Source organism: Schistocerca nitens, chromosome 11 (assembly GCF_023898315.1).
Source record: "Schistocerca nitens isolate TAMUIC-IGC-003100 chromosome 11, iqSchNite1.1, whole genome shotgun sequence".
NCBI classification, from domain to species: Eukaryota; Metazoa; Arthropoda; class Insecta; order Orthoptera; family Acrididae; genus Schistocerca; species Schistocerca nitens.
The window spans coordinates 142,906,126-142,929,534 of record NC_064624.1 but is presented as its reverse complement, the minus strand read 5'-3'; the positions used below and the strand labels follow the sequence as shown (position 1 = coordinate 142,929,534).

Sequence of the window (23,409 nt, the reverse complement as noted above, 5' to 3'; positions counted from 1 at the left end):
CATTCAATGCTAAAGACAGTGTAGCTGGTTTGCTAAAAGAATTCCCTTAGCTCTTTTCTGAACGTTTAGGCAAGGCTAACAGTTTTGTTCCACATATTAGCCTACTCCAAATGACAATGGTCAACCGAAATTTCTCTGGGCTAGAACTGTCCCTATTGCATTACTGGACAAAATAGCCGCTGGACATAAAGAAGCCCGCATCTCGTGGTCGTGCGGTAGCGTTCTCGCTTCCCACGCCCAGGTTCCCGGGTTTGATTCCCGGCGGGGTCAGGGATTTTCTCTGCCTCGTGATGGCTGGGTGTTGTGTGCTGTCCTTAGGTTAGTTAGGTTTAAGTAGTTCTAAGTTCTAGGGGACTGATGACCATAGATGTTAAGTCCCATAGTGCTCAGAGCCATTTGAACCATTTTTTTGACATAAAGAACTGCAAGCTAGCGGAGCTATTGTTCCCATGCAAACTGGTCAATGGGCCACTCCATTGGTTTTTCTTCCAAACTTTCAGGTCGCATTCCCCTCTGTCTCGACTTCAAGTGCATGGACAACCCACAAACTGATACTTACCCCTTACGTCGGTCAGAGGATCTCTTGGATGGATTAGGCACTGGTCGCTACTTTTCAAGAACTGATTTGTGCGATGCGTGTCTTCAAATAATGCTCGATGAAGAATCTCAAAAAGTGTGTGTAGTGAATACTCATTTGGGCTTGTTTAAATATTTGCGTTTGCCTTATGCCAGTGCTTCCACAGATGATCTTTTCCAATGTTATTAGGAACAGCTGACTGCTCGAGTGCTAAACTGATCAAACTCTTTGGACGATAGTGTCGTAGCAGGCCATATACCTGAAAATCATGTTGTAAATTTGTGTGCTTTGTTTTGTGTGTTATCTAATGCAGGACTAAAGTGCACACTGGACATGTGTAATTTTTTTAAACCTGAGCTTCAGTATCTTGGTCATGTCATAATCCGTCAACGTTTACATCCTCTTCATTCGCCTTTGTTAGCCCATGAGATTTGCCAGTTCCTTGCAGTGTGCCAGAATTCCAGACAGCCTTAGGAAAAATGAACTATTATACTGTGTTCATACCTAATGCTGCACATGCCGCAGCTGCATTGCATCGCTTGCGTCGTAAGGATGTCCCCTTTGTTTCGACAGATGAGTGCCATGTATCTTTTCAAACATAAAGATGCATTGCTCAGTGATCGATGCTTAGTTCACTTTAATCTTCACAAACCAATGATATTGAAAACTGACGCTTCGTCTCACGGAATCGGTGCTGCGATTTCGCACAGAATTGTTGATAAAGACAGGCCTACCGCATTTGCGACAATAGTATTGTCGAAAGCTCTATCTACCTATTCACAAATTCAGAATGAGCACCCATACAAGCTAGTCAATGGTCAAGTCCACTGGTTTTGCTCCCCAAACCTTCAGATCTCATTCACCTCTGTGTTGGCTTTAAGACTACAGTCAATTGGAAAAAGTGAGTGGTATTTATCCATTGCCACTCCCAGAGGATCTCATGGATAGATTAGGCACTGATCACTACGTTTCAAACATCGATTTTTGATTTGCGCGATGCATATCTTCAAACACCACCAGATGAAGAATCAAAAAAGTGTGCGTTGTGAACACTCATTTGTGCTTGTTTAAATGTTTGCTTTTGCCTTTTGGCAGTGCCTCCGCACCCCCCATTTTCTTACGGTATTTGGAACAGCTGACTACTCAAGTACCAAACTGTTCAAACTATTTAGACGATATTGTCGTAGCAGGTCGTACCCCTGAAGAACACATTGCAAATTTGCGTGCTTTGTGTGTTACCTGATGCAGGACTAAAGTGTAGACCGGAAAAGTGTGATTTTTTTAAACCTGAGTTACACTATGTTGGTCATGTCATAAACAATCAAGGTTTACATCCTCTTCAGTAGCATTTGTTAGCCATACGAGACCTGCCAGTTCCTCGAAATTTCACAGAATTGCAGTCAGTTTTAGGGAAAATGAACTATTATTTTCGGTTCATACCGGATGCTGCAGAAAATGGAGCTCTATTCGACCGCTTGCGTCGCAAGAATGTCCCCTTTGTTTGAACAAATGAGTGCCAAGTAGCTTTTCAAGAAGTTTAAAGATGCGTTACTCAGTGATCGATGCTTAGTTCACTTTGATCCTGCAAATCTGTTGTGTTGCAAGTTGAAGCTTCCTGTTATGGACTCGGTGCAGTTCTTTCCCATAGATTGGGTGATAAAGACAGGCCTGTTGCATTCGCATCAAAAGTGTTTTCCAAAGCTCAGTGTAATTATTTACGAATAGAGAGAGGGGCACCGGCTATTGTGCATGGTGTCACCAAATTCCATCACTATTTGTATGGCATGAAATGCTACTTAGTAACGGATCACAAGCCTTTGCCGTCGATGTACCTATACGAACTGGCCAAAAATTGCGAAGATGGGCTTTATTGTTATTCCAATATCAGTATGAGATTGTAAATCTTATGACAGATCAACATGGTAATGCGAACGTAGTTTCACGTCTTACGATTGACACTTGTACAGACTTTGACGCTTCTGCAGCATCTTGTTGTCACATTGATGGTCAGGATTCGGAATTGCTTCAACCTTTTCCTCGGAACAACAGGAAAATTGCACAGGCCACGGAAGCTGATTCAGATTTGGACGTTCTGCTGAACTACATTCGCACAATTTGCCTCGCTCATAGTATAGCATTAAAAACTCCGTAGCGCGCCAATACTTTGCACGTCGGCATAGCCTCGATATAAAGTGAGGGTTGATTCTTGTTCAAAATGATAGTGGACTGACTCTGGGGGATTATTACGAAACAGTTAGATCGTCGATATTGTAATTGGGAGGGTACAAACAGCCAAATAGAACAGCGTCACGCATGTGCGGGAAATCGGTTCGCTCCATCATAAAAATTCTCTTCTTGGCTTAAGTCGCAATCACCATGGCAACGTGTGCACGTAGATTTTGTGGGATCTTTTGGTTGCTTGTGGTATACGCTTATAGCTGAACCCGCCAACGCCGCAGCAGCTTGCGGCTTCTCCATCTGCTTATGGGTCTCAGGAGTTGGATGCGTGCCCTTTTGTGCGTTTTCCGGGGGACATTTCCACCTGAGCGCAGGCCAGATGGCGGGCTACAACTGGAAGCCTGACGTCTGCTGCAGCCACAGTTTCCAGTCCATCGCTGCATCCACGCTCCGGCCTTCCATCTCGTTGTCGCACTCCTTATACGACGACGGTCCGTCGTTTTGGGGGGAGGAATGCTATGACGTAAAGTCAAGCGCTGTCACCCCAGTCGGGAACGATAGAGCAGACAGGGCTGTGAAGAAGACGTCACCCAATATCACCCAATATCACGCTGACCGACCTCTGTCTACGACGACAACGCGGCAGCTGCGGCCTTCAGGGAAAGACAACATGCGCGCCACTCCCAGCTTGTCGCGGCCACTTCTACATCAGAGATTAGTCACATCGAGACCAGTTACTTAGGAATTGTGTATGCTGAAGATATTTCTTTCTTGCATGTCGCCCTTTGCTTGCAGAGTTAAGTAATGTGATTGATTCATTTCGTAATAAAACTGTTTATTACGATTAGCTACAAGTATTGTCTAGTGATCCGAGAAGGAGATTTCCTAGGCCACGGGATGTCGACAGCTTGGCAGTATACAACAAAATTCAGTCTGGAATCGGAACTAATGTGTTGTAAGTACTGGTAATAATACCAATTTTTAACTGCAGACACAAGTTGCTGGACTGTCAGCACATTAGGTACAGAAGTAAATTCAGTGAAAGATCTCAAATGAAGATGTAATTTAAGTACAGAGCTTATGTGTCAGCAATCTGGATATAAGGAAATTTATAAGAGTTTTATATAAGTTCCACATAGCACCAAACATGCACCTAAAAAGTATTTTTCAGTAAAAAAATATTGTAGAAAACTGGTGTTCGTTAGTAATCAAGAATTATTCAGTTTGTTTTGAATTTTCAGCAAAAGGAGAGTCCCCGTTTGAACTTACAGTCGTCTATAAGCACTTGGTGCAATGGTACTTGGGTCGTTGGTTGTACTATGTAAATATGGGTGCAAACCAAGGCTGCAGGATAAACTTTTCTGTATTATTTATTTTATAAGTAACAAAGGGTACATAGAAGGCTTTTTCTATTTTACTTCACAGTCGTTTGCACTATATTTGATCCTAGGATGTCTACGAGCCGCTGGTGGTTGTTCCGCTTGGCTAGGTCCAGCGGCGTGTCCCCATCGTCATTCCTGACTTCTCTGTCAGCCCCTGCATCCAGTAGCGCAGTCGCCGCGTCTGGGTGGCCACGCCGTGCCGCATCGTGCAGTGGTGTGTTCCCATGTTTATCCTTGGCGTTATGGTTGGCAGGGGATGCTGCCAGCAGCCGCACCTCGGGTGCTTGGCCATTCCATGCAGCCTGATGCAGAGGCGTGTTCTGCCAGCGGTCCCTGGCGTTGACATCAGCTCCATCCTCCAGCAGACGCCTCGCCACCTCCAAGTGTCCCCTGGCTGCTGCCCAGTGCAGTGAGTTCTGCTGGTTCTCGTCCATCGCCTCCACGTCCGCCCCCACCGTCAGCAACGTTCGCACCTTGCTCACTGACCCCTCCTTAGCTGCCGCAATCAGCATCTTGCCCTTCTCGTCTCCAGAAAGATCCCTGCAACAAAAGGAGAATACTTACAAATTGCTCCAAACGCACACGCCCGAGGATGAAACACTATGGCCAAAGCAGAACTTTGATGAGTCCCTAAAAGTCGAGAAGATTACTGCAATGCACTGGTGTCGAAAATTAAAGCTTCTAAATGCGATTTCACGTCCTGTGTCCAATTCATGATGTAATCATGCAAACTGTCAACAGATATCTGCACAACCGTGTTCTACACGGAAGTTAGCATTCCAGTCAAAGGACAACCACGCCCACGACGAAGTCAGTGCAGCTAGCAATGGGGTAGTGTTTGCTGGGTACTCCCACATCCACAATCGCTGTAGACGCAGTCACAGATGGTGCAGTATGGTGCAGAGAAGACGCATACCAGGCTCTCCGCAGTGGAGGGCCATAGGAAGAATGGGAGGAGGACAGTCACAACCTGATGTGGCCCGATGGCTTGATGTGAATCGCACTGTTGTTTCTCAGATGTGGCGACTGTTCGTAGAGACGGAAACTGTATCTCGAAGACGAGGGCAGACCACATGTGATACGAGAAAGGGAGGACCGTTATTTGGTTAAAAGGGCATCACGGTACTGCCTTACTACTACACAGCAACTGGCACCTCACCTTGCAGGATGCACTGGATGTGTTGTATCTAGGCAAACGTTATACAGAAGATCTCACCAGAGTGCCACTTATTGTCAGGGGCCCATTGTTTATGTACCTCTGACACTTCACGGAAAGAAATGTGTAGAGTGAAGTCGTCAACTTGAGTCCCAAAATGGTCTGGAGAGTGATTCTCGACGGATTTTCATATGGAGGGAACGTGGAACAGGATTTCGTGACCCAAATATCGTGCAAAAGAGACTGATATCTGGGTGGTTCTTTAATGGTGTCCTCAGTGATTACGTGGACTACCTGAACACCTCTTCATGACATTGTATGGGTGAATTGGCAACTCCTGTCAGGTATCGTGACGAGATCTTGGAACCTCATATGCCGTCGGTGCGAGGTGCTGTGGTCTACCACTTCGTATTGATGGACGATAAAGGTATGCCCCATAGAGATCAGCTGATTGACATTTTCTTGGAAATGGAAGATATTGCACACCTGGGATGGTAAGCCCGATCTCCCAATTTGAATCCCATAGAGCATATCGCAGATACACACCTCTACCAGAAAACTTCAGTGAGTTTGTTAAAGCTTTAAAATACTGTGCACTGCAGAATACACAAGAGGATATAGAAAATCGTACATTCAAGGCTACAGCGAAGAGACAAAAGAGAAATACGAAACGTATTGTGGTCTTTATGATGCCAACCCATTCTCCCCATAAACAATGGAGGCGGGCGAAGAAGTCATAACAACAATGATTGAAAATAGAAGACAGAAGTTGTAACAGACTGTAGAAAGCATTAACATGACTCACAGTAGTCGGAAAGCGTAGAGACTGCTCAAAAATTAGATGGTATACCTGCAGGTACACCAGGCTTTGCTGGCGGTACAGCAAACCAAATAGCCTCCCAACTGCCGAAAAACGGTAAAGCGAAACACAGACTGAAGAAAGGGCATACGAGTAGACTAAATGCTTTCCAAGAAGAAAATAATGATACACTCGATCATACATTTACAATATCAGAACTGAAAGAAGCAATCAAAAGTTTAAAGATTGGTAAGGCCGCAGGCGTAGATGATATTGAAAATGAACAGATGATACGTCTTGGTGTTCGCTCTAAATTGTGGCTGTTGGAGTTTATGAACTACTGTTGGACAACTGGACGAATTCCTGAAATCTAGGTACAGGCAAAAATAACTGCAATTTTTAAGCCTGGTAGGGACCCAGAAGATCCTAAGAGTTATCGGCCAATCTCTCTGTTGTGTACAACACACAAACTGTTTGATACTAAGCAGATTCAAAGAGCTTACTGAGGGCACCCTAATAAAAGAGCAAGCAGGATTTCGGCATGGCAAATCTTGTACCAGTCAAGCTCTCAGCCTAATCCACTATATTGGAGATGGGTTTGAGAAAAGAGTTACTATGGGGATCGTGTTTATAGATTTTATGGAAGCATATGATACCTTCAACCTCAGAAATCTCATTGCAAAAGTGGAAAAAACAACAAAACGTCCTCAATTGACTGCCGTACTCGAATCAGTTCTATTTAACAGAAGGTATTTTGTTAAGTTCCAAGGTAACAAGAGCAGATGGAGACTACAAAAAGATGGGCTTCCCCAGGGCAGTGTTATTGCCCCCATGTTATTCAATATTTATACAAATGACCAGCCTATTAGTCCCTGGTCAAGATCTTTCATTTATGCTGATGATAGGGCAATAGCAGCTCAGGCATAAAACTACAAGGATATTGAGGAAATACTAGCAGAGAACCTGGAAAATCTCACCAACTATTACAATGAAAATCAGTTCCAATCCAAGTAGGACCCAGACTCGCCTATTCCATCTTAACAACAGAGAGGCGAAACAAGAACTGAATGTTTGGTGGAATGTCACAAGATTAACACACTGCCCTCTCCAAGTGAACTTGGGAGTTACTCTTGTAGGACACTGTCATTCAAGTGGCACATTGAGAAGAGCAGGGCAGAAATCCAATCACGGAATAACTTACTTGGCAAGCTAACAACATCAAAATCTCGACCTAATCCAAAAGTTTTATGCACCACCACAATGGCACTCTGTTACTCTGCTGCTGAGTTTGCAAGCTGGACACTGTCCTGAACCAGATGTGTTCACATATTACTGGATGTCTTAAGCCAACAAGAGTAGAACACATATACTGCTGGTCAGGAATTGCTCCGCCAAATGTCCGATGTTCAATACAGAGCAGAATTGAACGAACAAAACAGGTTCAAAATCAATGTCATCTGCTTCATGGGTACCAAATGGTACCAAAACGCCTTATGTCAAGAAGTAGTTTTCTCCACTCAACCGAACCGCTCACAGGTTCACCAAAAACTTCTAGAAAAAGACTGTGGCAGGAACAACAAGAACATGCACACGATTCTGAGGAAGTGCTGCCATCAGATGCGGAACTTGTGTGGGAGAGATGGAAAACCCTGAACAGGCTATGTTCAAGAATGGACAGATGTAACAGAAATCTGCACAAGTGGGGAATTAGTGAAAGTGCTTTGTGTCCGTGTGGGGACATCCAGACGATGAACCTCCTGCTTCAATGTCCATTACTAAACCATCCAAGAGCCTGCACGGCCCAAAACCTGATGGCGTGCAGCAAAGTAGCGAGGGCATATGTGGACTTCTGGAAGAATGAAAAGGGAAACAAAGACTGTATAAAATTTTATTATACTGTATATAGTTTTCGATGAATTTTATTTTATAAATTAGCATTGTAATATTGTAAATTTTATAGAGGACAAATTATTCTATAATGTGTGGATTTATTGTAAATTGTTTGCAGTATGCATACTAAATATATGTAGTAGTGAGATGGGTTGCATCACACAAGCATCCACCAACAATTCCATAAGACTTGAGAGCAGTGATGCAGGAGGAATGGAGTTATTGCCTCCACGTGAGATTGATGACATCATTCACAGCTTGCCTTGTCGATGTCAGGGTTGTATGAGACAGAGGTGCTCACGGCCCATGCTGAGCACATTATCCAGTTGTTGGATTGTGTTTGCAAATCTGTTAAGTTGTAAAAAACGAAGAACATTTTTTTCTACCTTTATGCATATTGTAGTTGTTTATGTTCTTTGTTCTTAACATTTTTCCTACTTCACTATCACCTGTTTGTACTATCTTATGGCAAAATAAACGCAACCTCGCAAAACTTCAGTTTGTTGCTTTAATTTTGGACACCAGTGTACATCGAATTTCATGCGCTTTTCATACCATTCAAATTACTAGGCAATCTGGATCTTGGCTGCGTGAACACACTAAAGACCTGACAGCATTTACATACACTGTTCAGGTTCTTGCGGTCTTCTGTCCAGAGACAGCTTTGATGAGCTCTCCATGCTACTCTACCGAGTGCAAGCTTATTGATCTCCAAGTAACTACTGCGACCTACATCCTTCTGAATCTGTTTTGTGTATTCATTTCTTGGTCTCTGATTACGATTTTTAGCCTCCAAACTGCCCTCCAGTACTAAATTTGTTATCCCTTGATGCCTCAGAACATGTCCTACCAACCGATCCCTGCTTCAAGTTGTGTCACAAATTCCTCTTCTCCCCAATTCTGTTCGATACCTTCTCATCGGTTATATTATATACCCACCTAATCCACCGCATTCTTCTGTAGCACCACATTTCGAAAGCTTCTATTCCCTTCTTGTGTAGACTGTTTATCATACAAGTTTCACTTCCATTCATAGCTACACGTCATACAAATACTTTCAGAAACGACTTCCTGACACTTAAATCCTTACTCGCCATTACCAGATTTCTCTTCTTCAGAAACTCTGTCCTTGCTATTGCCAGTCTACAGTTTATATCATATCTGTTTCGACCATCATCAGTTATTTTGCTCCCCATATAGCAAATCTCATTTACTACTTTAAGCGTTTCATTTCGTAATCTAATTCCCTCAGCATCACCTAATTTAACTTGGCTATATTCCATTATCCTCGTTTTGCTTTTGTTGATGTTAATCTTATATCCTCTTTTCAAGACACTGTCCATTCTGTTCAACTGCTCTTGTAGGTCCTTTTCCGTCACTGACAGAATTACAATGTCATCAGCAATTTCTTTTAATTCCTACTCCAAATATTTCTTTTGTTTCCTTTACCGATTGCTCAATATACAGATTGAATAACATTTGGGACAAGCTACACAATAGGATCAAAACTATATAAACACCTCTATCTAATGTGTGATTGACCAACAAATGTAATGAAAGGACGATCTGCCAGTATAAAAGGAGGCAGAGACACATGTGTTGTCAGCAGAAAACCAGAAATAGCAGAATGGGTCCATCAGGGAGGTTCAGTAATTTCGAATGTGGACCTGAGTAACAAATGTACCAGTAATATTTCGACCCTTACACAGTAGCCCTTGTGAAGTGGAAATGCAAAGGAACAACCATAGCAAAAGGTAGAAGAGGAGGATCCATGCACCGACCAATAGGGACCATGGAGCTTTATGGAGGGTCGTTGTAAAAAATCGCATGAAGCACTGCAGCCAGCATAACGACTGTCCACAGGGAGGTAAAAAGAAGGGGGTAAAATGGTCGAGTAGCTCCCCCCCCCCCCCCAATGAGCCACGCATATCTGCAGTCAGTACTAAGCAACACTTACGTTGGTGTAAAGCGTAATGCCTCTGGACGATGAATGAGTGGAAACGAATGGTCCAGACAGATGAACCACCTGTGGCAGTCCGATGGAAGGTTCTGTTTTTGGTTGATGACTATTGCCTGCCATTTTGTGTAATGCCAAAAGTGAAGGAGTGAGAAGATGGCGTTACATTATGGGGTATATCCATGGCTATGTTATTATTCCCCTATTGAGCTTAAGAGGACACTAAATTCGACAGAATATCAATCACGTTTTCCAGCTTTATGTACTGCATACAATACAGTATCATTGTTTGTATTAGCAAGACAGTGCTCCTTGTAATAAATCATTATCTGTCATGTGACAGTTTGTGGACAACAACATTCCATGAATGTACTATTCTGCCATGAATTCCGAGCTGAATCCAATGTAGCTGCTTTGGGATGAGTTAGAAGCAGACTTCGCTGCAGAGTCCAACGTTGAGGAAGGATGGGTTCTCATTTTTCCACTGAAGTTCAGACCCATTACTGAAAGTTTCCTCAGCAGAGTCAAAGCCTTCATAGAGATGAAACGTAGACATATCCCTTATTAATGTTCACTAATGAGGTCCAGAAACTGTCGATGTAACTGAATGTCTACTGAGAAACGGGCCATGTTATTTGCATGTGACAGCAACACCTACATTTTGATGTTACAAACTGTGTGTTGCAGCTTCAGGAATAACATGTAAAACTTTCTTTCTGAACTAAAGACAATTAAGTACAAATAATTTTTATTAATCTGCCAAATGAAATTGTTTTAGCCAGTAGTTATCCAATTGGTTTGATGTGGCCTGCCACGAATTCCTCTCTTGCACCAACCTTCATCTCAAAATAGCAGATACACACTACATGCTCAATTAACTCCTGGATGTAGGCCAATCTGCCTTTCTCTTCAGTTTCTACATCCCCTTCGTCTTGTCAGTCTTTCCCCATGTCACTAATTCTGCGAAGTATCCCCTCATTCCATATCCAACATGCCCACCTAATTTTCAACACTTTTCTCTAGCACCATATCTCAGACGCCCGTAGTCTCCTCAGTCCCAGTGTTTTGCCACTGTCTACTATTCAGTATCATACAAAGTAGTTCTCTAAACATAGATTCTCATAAATTTATTCCTCAAATTATGACCTTTGTTTCATAATGGTAGAATTATGTAGGCTAGTTGTACCAATTTTGCCTTTGCTAGTATGCTTTTTATGTCCTTCTTGTTTTGTATATCATGAGCTATTTTGCTTCCAGAATTCCTTAATATCGTCTACTTCATGACCACCAATTTAAATGTAAAAAATTCCAATATCTGCTACTTCTCATTAGAAATTTATTTCCGTGGTTCATTCTCAATTAATATTCCTTACTCATCAGACTCTCCATTCAATTCAACTTTCTCTGAGAACAGCAATGTCATCAACAAATTTTTTCTTAGGCATCCTTTCACTGTTAATCTGAATCCCACGCTTGAACCTTTATTATATTTCCATCATAGCTTCTTCGACGAATAGATTGAATAGTAGGGGAAACGACTGCACCCTGTCTTACACACTTTTAATCTGAGCACTTTGTTCTTTATTTTCCAGTATTCTTCCCTCTTGGTTCTTGTACATATTGTAAACTACCTGTTTTTCCCTGTAACTTACTTACGTTTACGTAAGACTTTCGAAGATCCTGCAGAATTTTATATTGTCTAATGCTTTTTCTAGGTAAAAAAACTTTTGACTGTATTTTGACTTTTCGTCAGACTTGCTTCCATTATCAAGTACAACTTTCGAACTGCCTCTCTGGCGCCTTTACCTCTCCTAAAACCAAACTGACCGTCATCTGACAGTTTCTCAATTTTCTGTTCCATTCTTATTTATATCATTCTCATCAGCAGCTCGGATGTATGAGTTCCAAAGACGACTGCGCTTTTGTTTTCACAATTATCTGCCCTTGTTACCTCTGGAAATATGTGGATGATTTTTTTCTGAAAGTGTGACGGTACATTGCCTGTCTCATTGATTCTACAGTCGTTGGGTGCCACTTTCCCCTATGAACTCAGTAGTCATGATTAAATTTTATGTATCCTTTTAGCTTTACGTGTTATCAAATCGACCAGAGTTCTTTTAAATATTGCCTCTAACAGTACATCCTCTATATCTTCCACGGCAACACAGATTGCTTCCTCCTCCATGTCATGAGAAAAGTTCTTCCTTCATAGGAGCTGTCAATGTGATCTTTCCATTTATCTGCTCTCTCTTCTGACGTTGGGAATGGAATTCCCATGGTAATTATTATTTTGACTTTTCTATATTCTGTGTCAGTCCTTCCTATGACTGTTTGTGGAAAGTTTTGTCTTAAGTTTTCTGCAGTTATTTAGCCTTGGCTACCTAGAACATGGTACATATGTCAATCCTAAATGACTTTCATCGAGGTGACAAGTTGTGCAAAAGTGATGTGCACATACGAAGATAGCAGTAGTATCGTTTACACAAGATATGAAAGGGCAGTGCACTGGCGGAGCTATCATATGTAATCAGGTGATTCATGTGAAAAGTTTCCCACGTGATTGTGACCATATGCCCAGACAGCGAGAATTAACAGATTTTTCACACCGGAAGGTAGTTTAAGCTAGACGCATGAGACATTACATTTCGGAAATCGTTAGGCAATTCAGTATTCCAAGATCCACAGTGTCAAGAGTGTGCCGAGAATACAAAATTTCAGGCATTACCTGTCACCACGGTCAATGCTGTGGCTGACAGCCTTCAGATAGCGACTTAAAGCAGCGGCTTGTACATAGGTTGGTCAGTGCTAAGAGACTAGCAACACTGCGTGAAATAACCGCAGAAATCAATGCAGAAGGTACTACCAACGTATCTGTTCGGAAGTGCGGCTAAATTTGGCGTCAGTGGGCTGCGGCAAAAGATGACCAATGAAAGTGCATTTACTAACAGTATGTTATCACCTGCAGCTCCTGATCTCATGACCACTGTCCCAACGTCCATTAGAGTATCGCGTAAAAATGTGAAGTAAATCGTTCAATAACTTTTTGAGATTTTGGTAACATTGTTAACAACGTCTTTTACTTTCGAAATAGTACATACAATGAAGGATTGCAGCACCAAGATAAAGCTGTGCGACATTAACGAAAGTTGGTAGGCGTGGTTCTACATCTGAATGATGATGACTTTTTGCGGCAGTCACGTCGCTTAAGAGTGGTACTAGTAGCACCACTGTGAGGAAGCAAATGAAGCCTGCTTTAATTATACGCTGTAACGGGCTTTAGCGTTAGTTACATTTTGAGACTGGACTTAGTGAGTTTATGTAGGGAAAAAATGTCTTTGAGACGACAAAGACGCATTTATCAACATCTCATAGGGATTAAACGAAGTCTGTAATAGGGCTACGAGATTCTGGTTGTTCCTTCCGTGATGTAGAAATATTTCACAGTAATGTAGCAGCTATACATGCCTGCTGGCAGCGGTGATCAGAAGAATTTCGGTAGCAAGAAGACTGGCCTACAGACGGCCACGTGGGACTACTGAGAGGGGAGACCATCGTGTTCTGCGTATTACTCTGGCGCATTGTAATACAACTCCAGCAGCAGTTTGAGCAGCAGGTGTTACCAAGTAACACAATGAACTCTTACAAAAGGGTTACTTTAAAGACAACTCCGAACCAGATGCCCTGTAACATGCGTCTCACTGATCCCAAACCACCAGCCTCGCTGTCTGTAATGGCCATGTTTTGATTAGGCCATTTCGGGGCTTACAACCAGCCTTTCTGTGTGTTCAAACAAATTTCGGGCTTGCAGCCGGTCGTTCAATACGTCGCACGGTATTTCAACTGGGCACCTGCCAGTCATCTTCAGGTGAGCCGTCGCAGACTGGCGAAAACGGCCCCCGTTCCGCAATATATAGCGTGCTGTAACTATTCTGCGCATGAGTCGAAAACTTGATAGTTGAACCACACTGCCCTCCGGCAGCGCCCTCGATGGTGGAATAGCGGAACTCAGTCGCCATCTGCGTTGCTGTTTGCCACGGCCGTCGACGCACTCTGTCGTATTCGATTTGAGCAAATCGTGGAGATGATGCGATTCCATGCACTGTCCAGCTGGTAGCCGCTGTCACGGTTTAACAGATTTTCCGCCAGTCGTATTTCTACGGATTCTTTAATAATGGAGTCCCAGAAAGACGTTGCTGTGGACAAAATCATTGTTTTCTCATACTCCATTGAATGTCCAGTAGCAATATAATGTTCAGCCATAGCGGACTTGCTTGGCTGCAAAAGGCGGGTGTAACGTTGATGTTCAGTGCAGCGTTCTTTCACGGTGCGTGTGGTTTGACCTATGTAAGCCATACCACATTGCCACGATATTTTGTAAATTCCGGCCTTTCGTAGCAACAGATTGTCCTTAACGGATCCCACAAGGTCCGCAATCTTCGATGGTGGGCGGAAAACCACTTTTACCTGAAATTTTCGGAGGATTCTTGCTATTTTAAACCACGTGTTGCCAACGAAAGGAAGAAAAGCTAAAGATTGTTCCGGCATGTTCTCCTCTTTATTCACTTCCTGCTTCTTAGTTTTAACTGTTAGTGCCCTGTTAATCTGCCGGATGGAATACCCATTTTCACTGAATACTGCCTTTAGATGGGCGAGTTCTTGAGGTAAGCTATCTAGATCTGGGACAGTATGAGCTCTATGAACAAGTGTTTTAAGCAAACTCATGGTTTGCTATGGGTGATGGCAACTCGATGCTTGCAGGTACAAATCAGTATGAGTGGGTTTCCGGTAAACTGAATGCCCTAGAGAACCATCATTCTTCCTTCGAAACAGGACATCCAAGAAAGGCAAACAACCATCTTTCTCTATTTCCATGGTGAACAGGATGTTGCTATGAATGGAGTTGAGGTGATGTAGAAACTCCATTAATTTATCTTCTCCATGAGGCCACACTATGAAAGTGTCATCCACATACCGCCAAAATACTGTTGGTTTCAGGGCAGCCGATTCAAGCGCTCCCTCTTCAAAATCCTCCATAAAATGGTTGGCCACCAAAGGAGACAGAGGACTACCCATGGCGACACCGTCATTCTGTTCAAAATATTCTTGATTAAACATAAAATAAGTTGAGGAAAGAGCATGCCTGAACAAAGCAGTGATATCAACAGGAAACATGCTACCAATCAGTGTCAAATCTGCAAGAGGAACTTTTGTAAAAAGTGAGACGACATCAAAACTTACTAGAAGTTTTACACTGCTAAGACGAAGAGCCCCCAGTCTATTGATAAAATCAGCTGAAAAAAACTCACAGCCTTTCTGTGTGTTAACACACTGGACCTACATCTGGAGTTATGATCTGGGACAGCAGGAACATTCTCATGGTTATCCCACACACCTTGTCTGTTTCAATCTGGTGATTCGACCCATTCTACTGCCATTAACGAACAGCATTCCAGGGGCAGTTTTTCAACAGGATAACGCTCGCTCACTTACCGCTCTTGTAACCTAACATACTCTATAGAGTGTTGACGTGTCTCTTGGCACGCTCGATCACCAGGTCTGTTTCCAACAGAGTAGATATGGGACATCATCATACAGTTCCTCTGGCATCATTCACCAACAGCATTAATCGTCCCTGTACTTACCAACCAAGTGCATCAGGCATCGAACTCCATTTCAAATACTGACATCCGATACTTGAGCAACACAATGCATGCATGTCTGCACGCTTGCATTCGACCTCCTTACAGTGCTCCAGCATTTCACGTTTCCAGTGGCTTATCGCGCACTTACATTAACTTGCGATCTTGCAGAGTTAATCAGTTAAATATGTTACCCTGGCAAATGTATTCCCGACGCTTCACTATTCTATATTAACAGGTTTTTGGTTTTGTGATTCTTTTCCATCTGTGTATTTATGATTGTAAACTATTTTTGTTTAAAGCTGTTCACGCTTTTAGTCTCCCAAAGCCTATGTTTATGTAGGACCTCTTCCACCTCAGCCGTCTGATAGTCACATTACTACCATGTTACGCACGATCTGCTATCCATCCTGGCCTTTTTAGCTCTCTTTCAACACACTTTTCACTCCATTATCGAGTATTGTCTTAATATGTTTCATTTCCTGCTCTTAATATTTTATATCTTCATGCTGATGTTTCTCTGTTGCTGTTTAGCCAGCTTTCTCCTCTTTTTATGTCAGTCTTTTTATGCTGGAACATTCTTTCCTTTCCATGTCTTGTCTCTTGTCCAACAACAATAATTTATTATCTAATTTGTTTTCTGCCCATTTTCTCCTGAGCTTCTGCCAATTTTATGTCTAGTACGTACAACATAATTTACAGACGTTGCCTGACATCATATTCATTAATTATTATTGATTATGCTGCATCATCTTACATTGACGAGTTTCTGGCTCATCTACACAGTCTTCTTCGCTGATCTCTCTATCTTTAGTCTTTCCTGCTACACTTACTTCTCGTTGGTTGTCTTCTTATGTCAAATGGCTGATGCTATTTGTATTCGACAAATTGGGTAAATACCTATCAGTATCTTATAAAATTTCAGCGTACATTCTCTGTATCTTTCTATATTATCAGACCCATGGATTATGTTTTGTTGACTGCCTGTGTGCATAAAGCTTTTAGACTGGGAAAAGTATTCTGAGAAGTATTTGCTCAATTTGGTGCAAACATTAAATGTAAGACATCGTACATCTGTGGCTGACCATAATAGGTAATTAAAGCCCGAAATCCTTGAATCACTGGGAGAGAATATGTTTTCATAAGTCCACTGAAACATTACTGATCCCATTCTCATTGTTAAACTACTTGGTGAGGTCAGACTCATCTATTGTCCAGTAACTTGTTGGATTCTGCTCTCATTAATTGTAAAGGCATTTGAATACTCTGAATTGCCACTTTTAGGCCTGTAGAATTCAGGCATCAACTGAAATGTGTCCTGCAACAATATCAGTTCACTATCAGACAGGATTATTTTACAAAGCGTCAGTCAAATATCGGTGACTACCACTATAGATCTATGATTTCAAATAAGAAAAGTGAAGTCACGACGAATTTACACTGAAACTGGTCTGCGATGAATAAAAAGAAAAATTTATGTCAGGTCGCCTGTGAAACTCCCTGAGCTACAGAAGGTTTTACAGCTCTCGACATATGGCTACTGTGTCCATCTCCACTCAACCATGCCCACACAATAGGATTGACAAAATTTTTCGTGATTTAAAATGGCCGCCTTAATCAGTAGGACACCGACAGGTCCGACTTCCACTTTCGTTGAAGCTGTTGTTGCCACGAATGATTCCCAAAAACTGCCACTAGACGTTGCCACATACGTCTCTCGCAGTAGGATATAAGCCACGGATCTCAACTGATTCCGCTCCCTCAGCTGCGGTGTTACCACACACCCTGTGAGAGAATTCCTCATCATACCGTTGGGAGAATAATCGTGGAAATCCAAGATAAGGGTTCTCCCCTCATAGTTAATTCATAAGATAGGAAACCATCTACATCCACGTCTACGTGAGTACTTTGCTATTCACAATAAAGTGCCTGGCGGAGGGTTCTATGAACCACCATCCAGCTGTGTCTTTACCGTTTCGCTCTCGTACGGCGCGCGGGAACAACGAGCACTTAAATTTTTCTGTGCGAGACCTGAGGTCTCTTATTTTATCGTGGTGATCATTTCTCGCTATTTAGGTGGGTGCCAACAGAATGTTTTCACAATCGGAGGAGGAAACTGGTAGTTGAATTTAATGATAAGATCCTATCGTAATGAAAAACGCATTTGTTTTAATGATTGCCAATCCAATTCACGAATCATGTCCGTGGCACTATCTCCACTACTTCGGGGTAATAAAAAATGAGCTGCCCCTCTTTAAACTTTTTCGATGTCATTCGTCAGTCCCATCCGATGCGGATCCCACACGGTACAGCAGTACTCCAGAATAGGGCGGACAAGCGTAGTGTAAGCAGCCTCTTTAGCAGACCTGTTCCACCTTTTAAGTGTTCCGCCAATGATTCGCAGTCTTTCGTTTGCTCTACCCACAACAATATCTACGTGATCGTTCCGGTGTAGGTTATTTTTAATTGTAATCCCTAAGTATTTAGTTGAATTTATAGCCTTCAGGTTTGTGTGAATTATCGCGTAATAGAAATTTTGTGGATTTCTTTTAGTACTCGTGTGAATAACTTCATACTTTTATTTGTTCAGGGTCAATTGCCACTTTTCGCTCCATACCGATATCGCATCTAAATCATTTTGCAAGACGGTATATGACAGCATCATCTGCAAACAATCTAAGAGGGCTACCCATATTACCTCCTACGTCGTTAATATAGATCAGGAACGACAGAGGGCCTATAACAATTCCTTGGGGAACGCCCGATATTACATCTGCTTTACTTGACGCCTTTCTGACAGTAATCGCGAATTCAGTCGCGCAACTGAGGCAATATTCAATAGGCACGCAGTTAGGCTAGGAAAGCCTTCAGGAAATCTAAAAATATGGAATCTTTTGACATCCCCTGTCGATAGCACTAATTACTTCACAAGTATAAAGACCTAGTTGTGTTCCACAGGAAGCCCTTGCTGATAATGTGTCAATAAATCGTTTTTTTCGAGGTAATTCATAATGTTCAGACAGCATATGTTCCAAAACCCTACTGGAAATCGACGTTAGTGATATGGGCCAGTAATTCAGCGGATTACTCCTATTTCCCTTTTTGTGTACTGGTGTGACATGAGCAGTTTTCCAGTCTTTAGGTACGGATATTTCTGTGAGCGAGCTGATGTATATAATTGCTAAATATGGAACTTTTATGACAGCATATTCTGAAAGGAACCTGACACATACAATCTGGATCGGAGGCCCTGCCTTTATTAAGTGATTTAAGCTACTTTGCTACACCGAGGATATCTGCTTATATGTTTCTCACTTTGAAGTTATTCTTAATAGGAATTCAGGAATATTTATTTCTTCTTATTTGGTCAAGGCGTTTCGGAAAACTATGTATAATAACTCTACTTTAGTGGCACTGTCACCAGTGACTTCACCATTGTTATCACACAGTGAAGGTTATTCACTGCTTCTTTCCACTAGTGTGCTTAATGTATTACCAGAACATCTTAGGGCTTTCTGCGAGATTACTAGACAGAGTTTTCTCTGAAAACTGAAATTGCTCCCAACACACCAGCACAGTCGTTAATTTTGGGGAAATATTTAGTGTTATCTTACACAAGTCAGCTGTGTTAGGAACTGAAAACGAGTCATGTAACAAACCTGTAGAAGGGTGTATAGATCCCCTTATATCCTTGCCTCGTCGAACGTCACAATTAATGAAAGGAAAAACTTTATACGAGAACTACAACTTCTGCTTCGTCAAAAACGTAAAATAGCGACATTCGATTTCTTGACTTTATCACTTGGCTAACTGCCCAACATGTCGCGTTGTGATTGTGGTCAGTCTACACGTTAAGTGGCTGAACTCACCGCAGGAGAGAGATGGCGACGTCATCAGGCTGGGGAGTCGTCTGGGGAGAGGTGGGAGGCACAACTGTGGTTGGCCTCCGGCCGTCGTCGCTGTGGCCACTGTGCGGCTGCGAGGAGGGGCCGGTCCTGCTCTCTCCAGCGCTTGGCGTGCTGCACAGAAGGAACACTGCCTCAAAAACGGTTTTCACATCGAGTCCAGTGGGCAGATTACCACAGACGGTACGGCTGAGGTACTGTCCACACACAGATAATAGAACACACACTGCCAACGACAGTAGTGGCCCACGCAAGATGAATGACAGCATTCAGGTAATCATTCATCTTCCTTCTCCTCATTTTCTCATACCTGTAGCCTAGCATATTACACAATATTTGGTACAAAATAAAGCATAAATATAAGATGTGTAGAAAGCTCAACAACTGTGCTTACAACACCAATTGGTCAACATAATTTCAATACACAACAGCGTATATCACAAAAAAAATTTGAATGTCAGTAACCCTTAAATGCACTTAATGTGGTACTACCGTCATGAGATGGTATTTGTAGCTCGTATGTTAAGCGGGTTGGACGTCAAGCGGGCCGACATGGAGCAGAAGAGGCACCACAAGATACTAAATTCTACTGTCTATATTTTTACAAATAAATTCATAGAATTTTTGTCAGCATGACCAGGATTCACAATCATAGCAGTGAAAGATCAAAAACACAAGGAAATAATTTTTTTTTACATGTGGAACTTTATAATTTTTTCACTTACTATTGGCTGCATTTTTTGCTATAGGTACACTTTTCTTCATAAGTAAGAGAGATTCTTCGATTAATTTTGCACAGCATACAATCCATACATTAAGGTGTATGAAATTCTAGATTTTGTTTAACTTACAAGAAAATGAATGACCTGCTACATTTTAAACTTCATGTTTAGAAAAAACTCAAATTTTATAGTTAATTATCTCAAACTTTACCACAGTTTTTAATAGAGATGGAAAATTCTAGAGTTTTGCATCAAGGAGTTTGTGTTTAATAAGGATACCACGTTGGAAAAGGAATGGGATATTTATTTTGGATGTTACATGTACCTGAGAACAGAAATTTGTGTTTTGCAGAAAATGGCCATTAAAGTTTCTGGCAGCATTTGGCATCTTTTAGAACTGTCCATCACCATAAAGAGGGTTTTTTCCATTTTGTAAATCAGTTTTCGTCTTTTCTATGATTCACTTTTTCCGAATTTATCACTTCCAAAAATGATTTACGTGCTTTCACTACACGCTCTCTGTTTATCCCATATAAAGCTTTGATGCAGTTCACTTTGCCCTTGATTCCCATTTTCTCTAAAATATATATCCGGCTTTGCACACCATCATCAAAACATGTAACTGCATCATAAACACCAACAGCAAGTGCATCTCTTCCACACAGAAATTGGTTTTTGGCAATCTTTTCCATGCACATTCATTAAAGCTTTCATTGGTGTTTGGGTGCCGCCATCAAGATAGTCCTTTGTTACACGTATGCCCATCTCTGGCGCAAATATAAACATTCGACTTCTACACAGTGAAATACACGTATGTATGACAGCAGACGTCTGTGGTAAGGGGTGTAGCGCTTCATCTTGGTACACGTAGGACCAAATAGCGTGCCTTATAATCACTGAAATATATGTGTTTTATACATCAAACTATTCAGAAAGATGTATTGTACAAAACAGACATATTTCCGAAAAGTCGATTTTTTAAAAAAAATTTTGACTTCCTACCCGCTTAAGAGACAGGAATCGGACTATAGGGGGAAGAAATTGGAAACAGGTATCTAAAAATCTCTTTGCGTTCTTTCGTCGCTGTTGTCTGTCAGAATGATGCGAAAATAATCCCAGAACACGAAGAAATGGGATATACATCAAGAAGGAGATGAATTATGCCAGTGATATGATGTTGTGCAAGGTTGTTAGTCTGTGGGATGTCGCTTCCGAACATTATTGGTGACCCAAAACGACACAAGCACCGCAACGCTCGCGTGACGTGAGGTGACACGGTGAATGGCGCCAGTTCTGCCCTGGGGCCAGGATGACGACAGCCTAAGTCGCCAGCCGCCCCAGGCGTCTCGTGGCCCCCCCCTGGGTAAACGGCAGACAGCCCGGCGGCTGCATCGTGGGTCACCACTGGGTGAGGCGGATGCTGCGCCGAAAACTGGGGTCGACCTTCATGTCTGTGTACAGCGAGAGAAACTCGAAAGCGCAGAACTGCTCCTTTGCCAAGCACACTACTGTCACAAGGGACGTCATTTCCGTCTCGCCGCTCTCTACTCGCCATCAAAGACAACTGAGGCGTACGGTATTTATGGTATAATGAAAAAGTTGATCTATGAGTACTAGAAGTAGACATATAACATGTAGGGATTAATTCTTATCACTTACTGTTCCATCAAGTCGTTAGACTTCCACGAGTCTTAGACAGAGTGCTCGTACGCCATTACCGCGTAATAGCTGCACTGCGAGTTTTTTCTGTATTATGGTATTTTAATGCCTCACAAGGCGGTGGCAAAATAGCCAAATACAGTATGTCTACAAGGTACAATGTCGTTGATAAATGTTGCATAATATGAAACGAATGAGGTACGATAGAAGACAGTAACCGAATTTTCAGATGTTTAAGTGAATTTTGCCCACTCACAGTGAATAGAAAGAAACGCTTGTTACTTAGTCAGGTCGTGGAATGAGTCATTTTAGATTCAAATTGCCAGTTAATTTATACGTCTATTTGTACTCTAAACATCACCATACAATTACTATTCTTCTTCCCCAAAATGGTAACAAGAAATACAGATTGAGTTATCAGTTCCCACCGATAACCTTTTACAAATTACAAACATAGAAAGTCTTCTACAGAGTAGAAGGAGTTCTCAAGCAGAAACTTTTTCAATTTATTTCCTAATTTTACCATACTGTCTGTTAGACATTCTATATCACAGGGTAAGTGGTCAAAGTTTTTGGTTCAAACCTTAATGGCAACCTAAAGAAAACCTTAATGTTCAGTAATGAATGTAATTTTTTCTTCTATTATTGTAATCATGTACCTCATGGTTCCTTTTGAACTGTAGTAGATTGTTTGCAACAAGCTTCATGAGGGATTAAATATACTGTGAAGCGGTAGTCAGTAGGCCCAACTCCTTAATCAGATGGCTACAAGACGATCGCGCGTGAGCGCGGCATACTAATGTTACAACTCGTTTTTGGGCAATGAGGACCTTCTTTCTTAAAGATGAATTACCCCAGAACATTATTCCATACGACATTGCTGAATGAAAAGAAGCAAAATATGTCAACTTCTAAAATGGCTCTGAGCACTATGCGACTTAACTTCTCAGGTCATCAGTCGCCTAGAACTTAGAACTAATTAAACCTAACTAACCTAAGGACATCACACACATCCATGCCCAAGGCAGGATTCGAACCTGCGACTGTAGCAGTCGCTCGGCTCCAGACTGTAGCGCCTAGAACCGCATGGCCACTCAGGCCGGCTACCTATTTTCTAAACTTGCTATGATTCTAAGTGCAAATGTAGCTAAACTAAGTTTTTTTTAGAAGTTCCAAAATTTATGTTTTTCCAATTAAAATTCTCATCAATATGGACACCTAAGAATTTTAAACATTTCCGCCCTATGTATTACTTCACCACCATGTGTTACACTTATCACTGATGCAATACCCCCCAGAGCTGCAGAACTGTATATAATGTGTCTTTGTGAAATTCAGGGTGAGACAATTTGCAGAAAACCAAACAATGATACTTTTGAGAACTTTGTTTACCATTTCTTCCAGGTCTGTATTAATACTGAGAGTGATAACAATACTGTTGTCATCTGCAAAAAGAACTAATTCTGCTTGCTGTACATTAGATGGTAGATCATTAACATATATGAGAAACAGTAGTGGACCTAAGATTGAGCCTTGGGGAACCCC

At 41.9% G+C, this 23,409-nt stretch overlaps 1 protein-coding gene across 1 annotated transcript in view; it reads right to left on the bottom strand.

Annotated features, from left to right (window-relative positions):
- Positions 1–4,107: 4,107 nt before the first annotated feature.
- LOC126213381 (ankyrin-3-like) overlaps positions 4,108–23,409 on the bottom strand; it is a 100,713-nt gene continuing 81,411 nt past the window's right edge. The window contains exons 4-5 of the mRNA XM_049941087.1: positions 19,448–19,597; positions 4,108–4,677 (exon numbers count right to left, since the gene is read on the bottom strand). Of these exons, the coding sequence (XP_049797044.1) occupies positions 4,170–4,677; positions 19,448–19,597 (658 nt within the window). The 3' untranslated portion in view covers positions 4,108–4,169. The remainder of the gene's footprint in view (positions 4,678–19,447; positions 19,598–23,409) is intronic.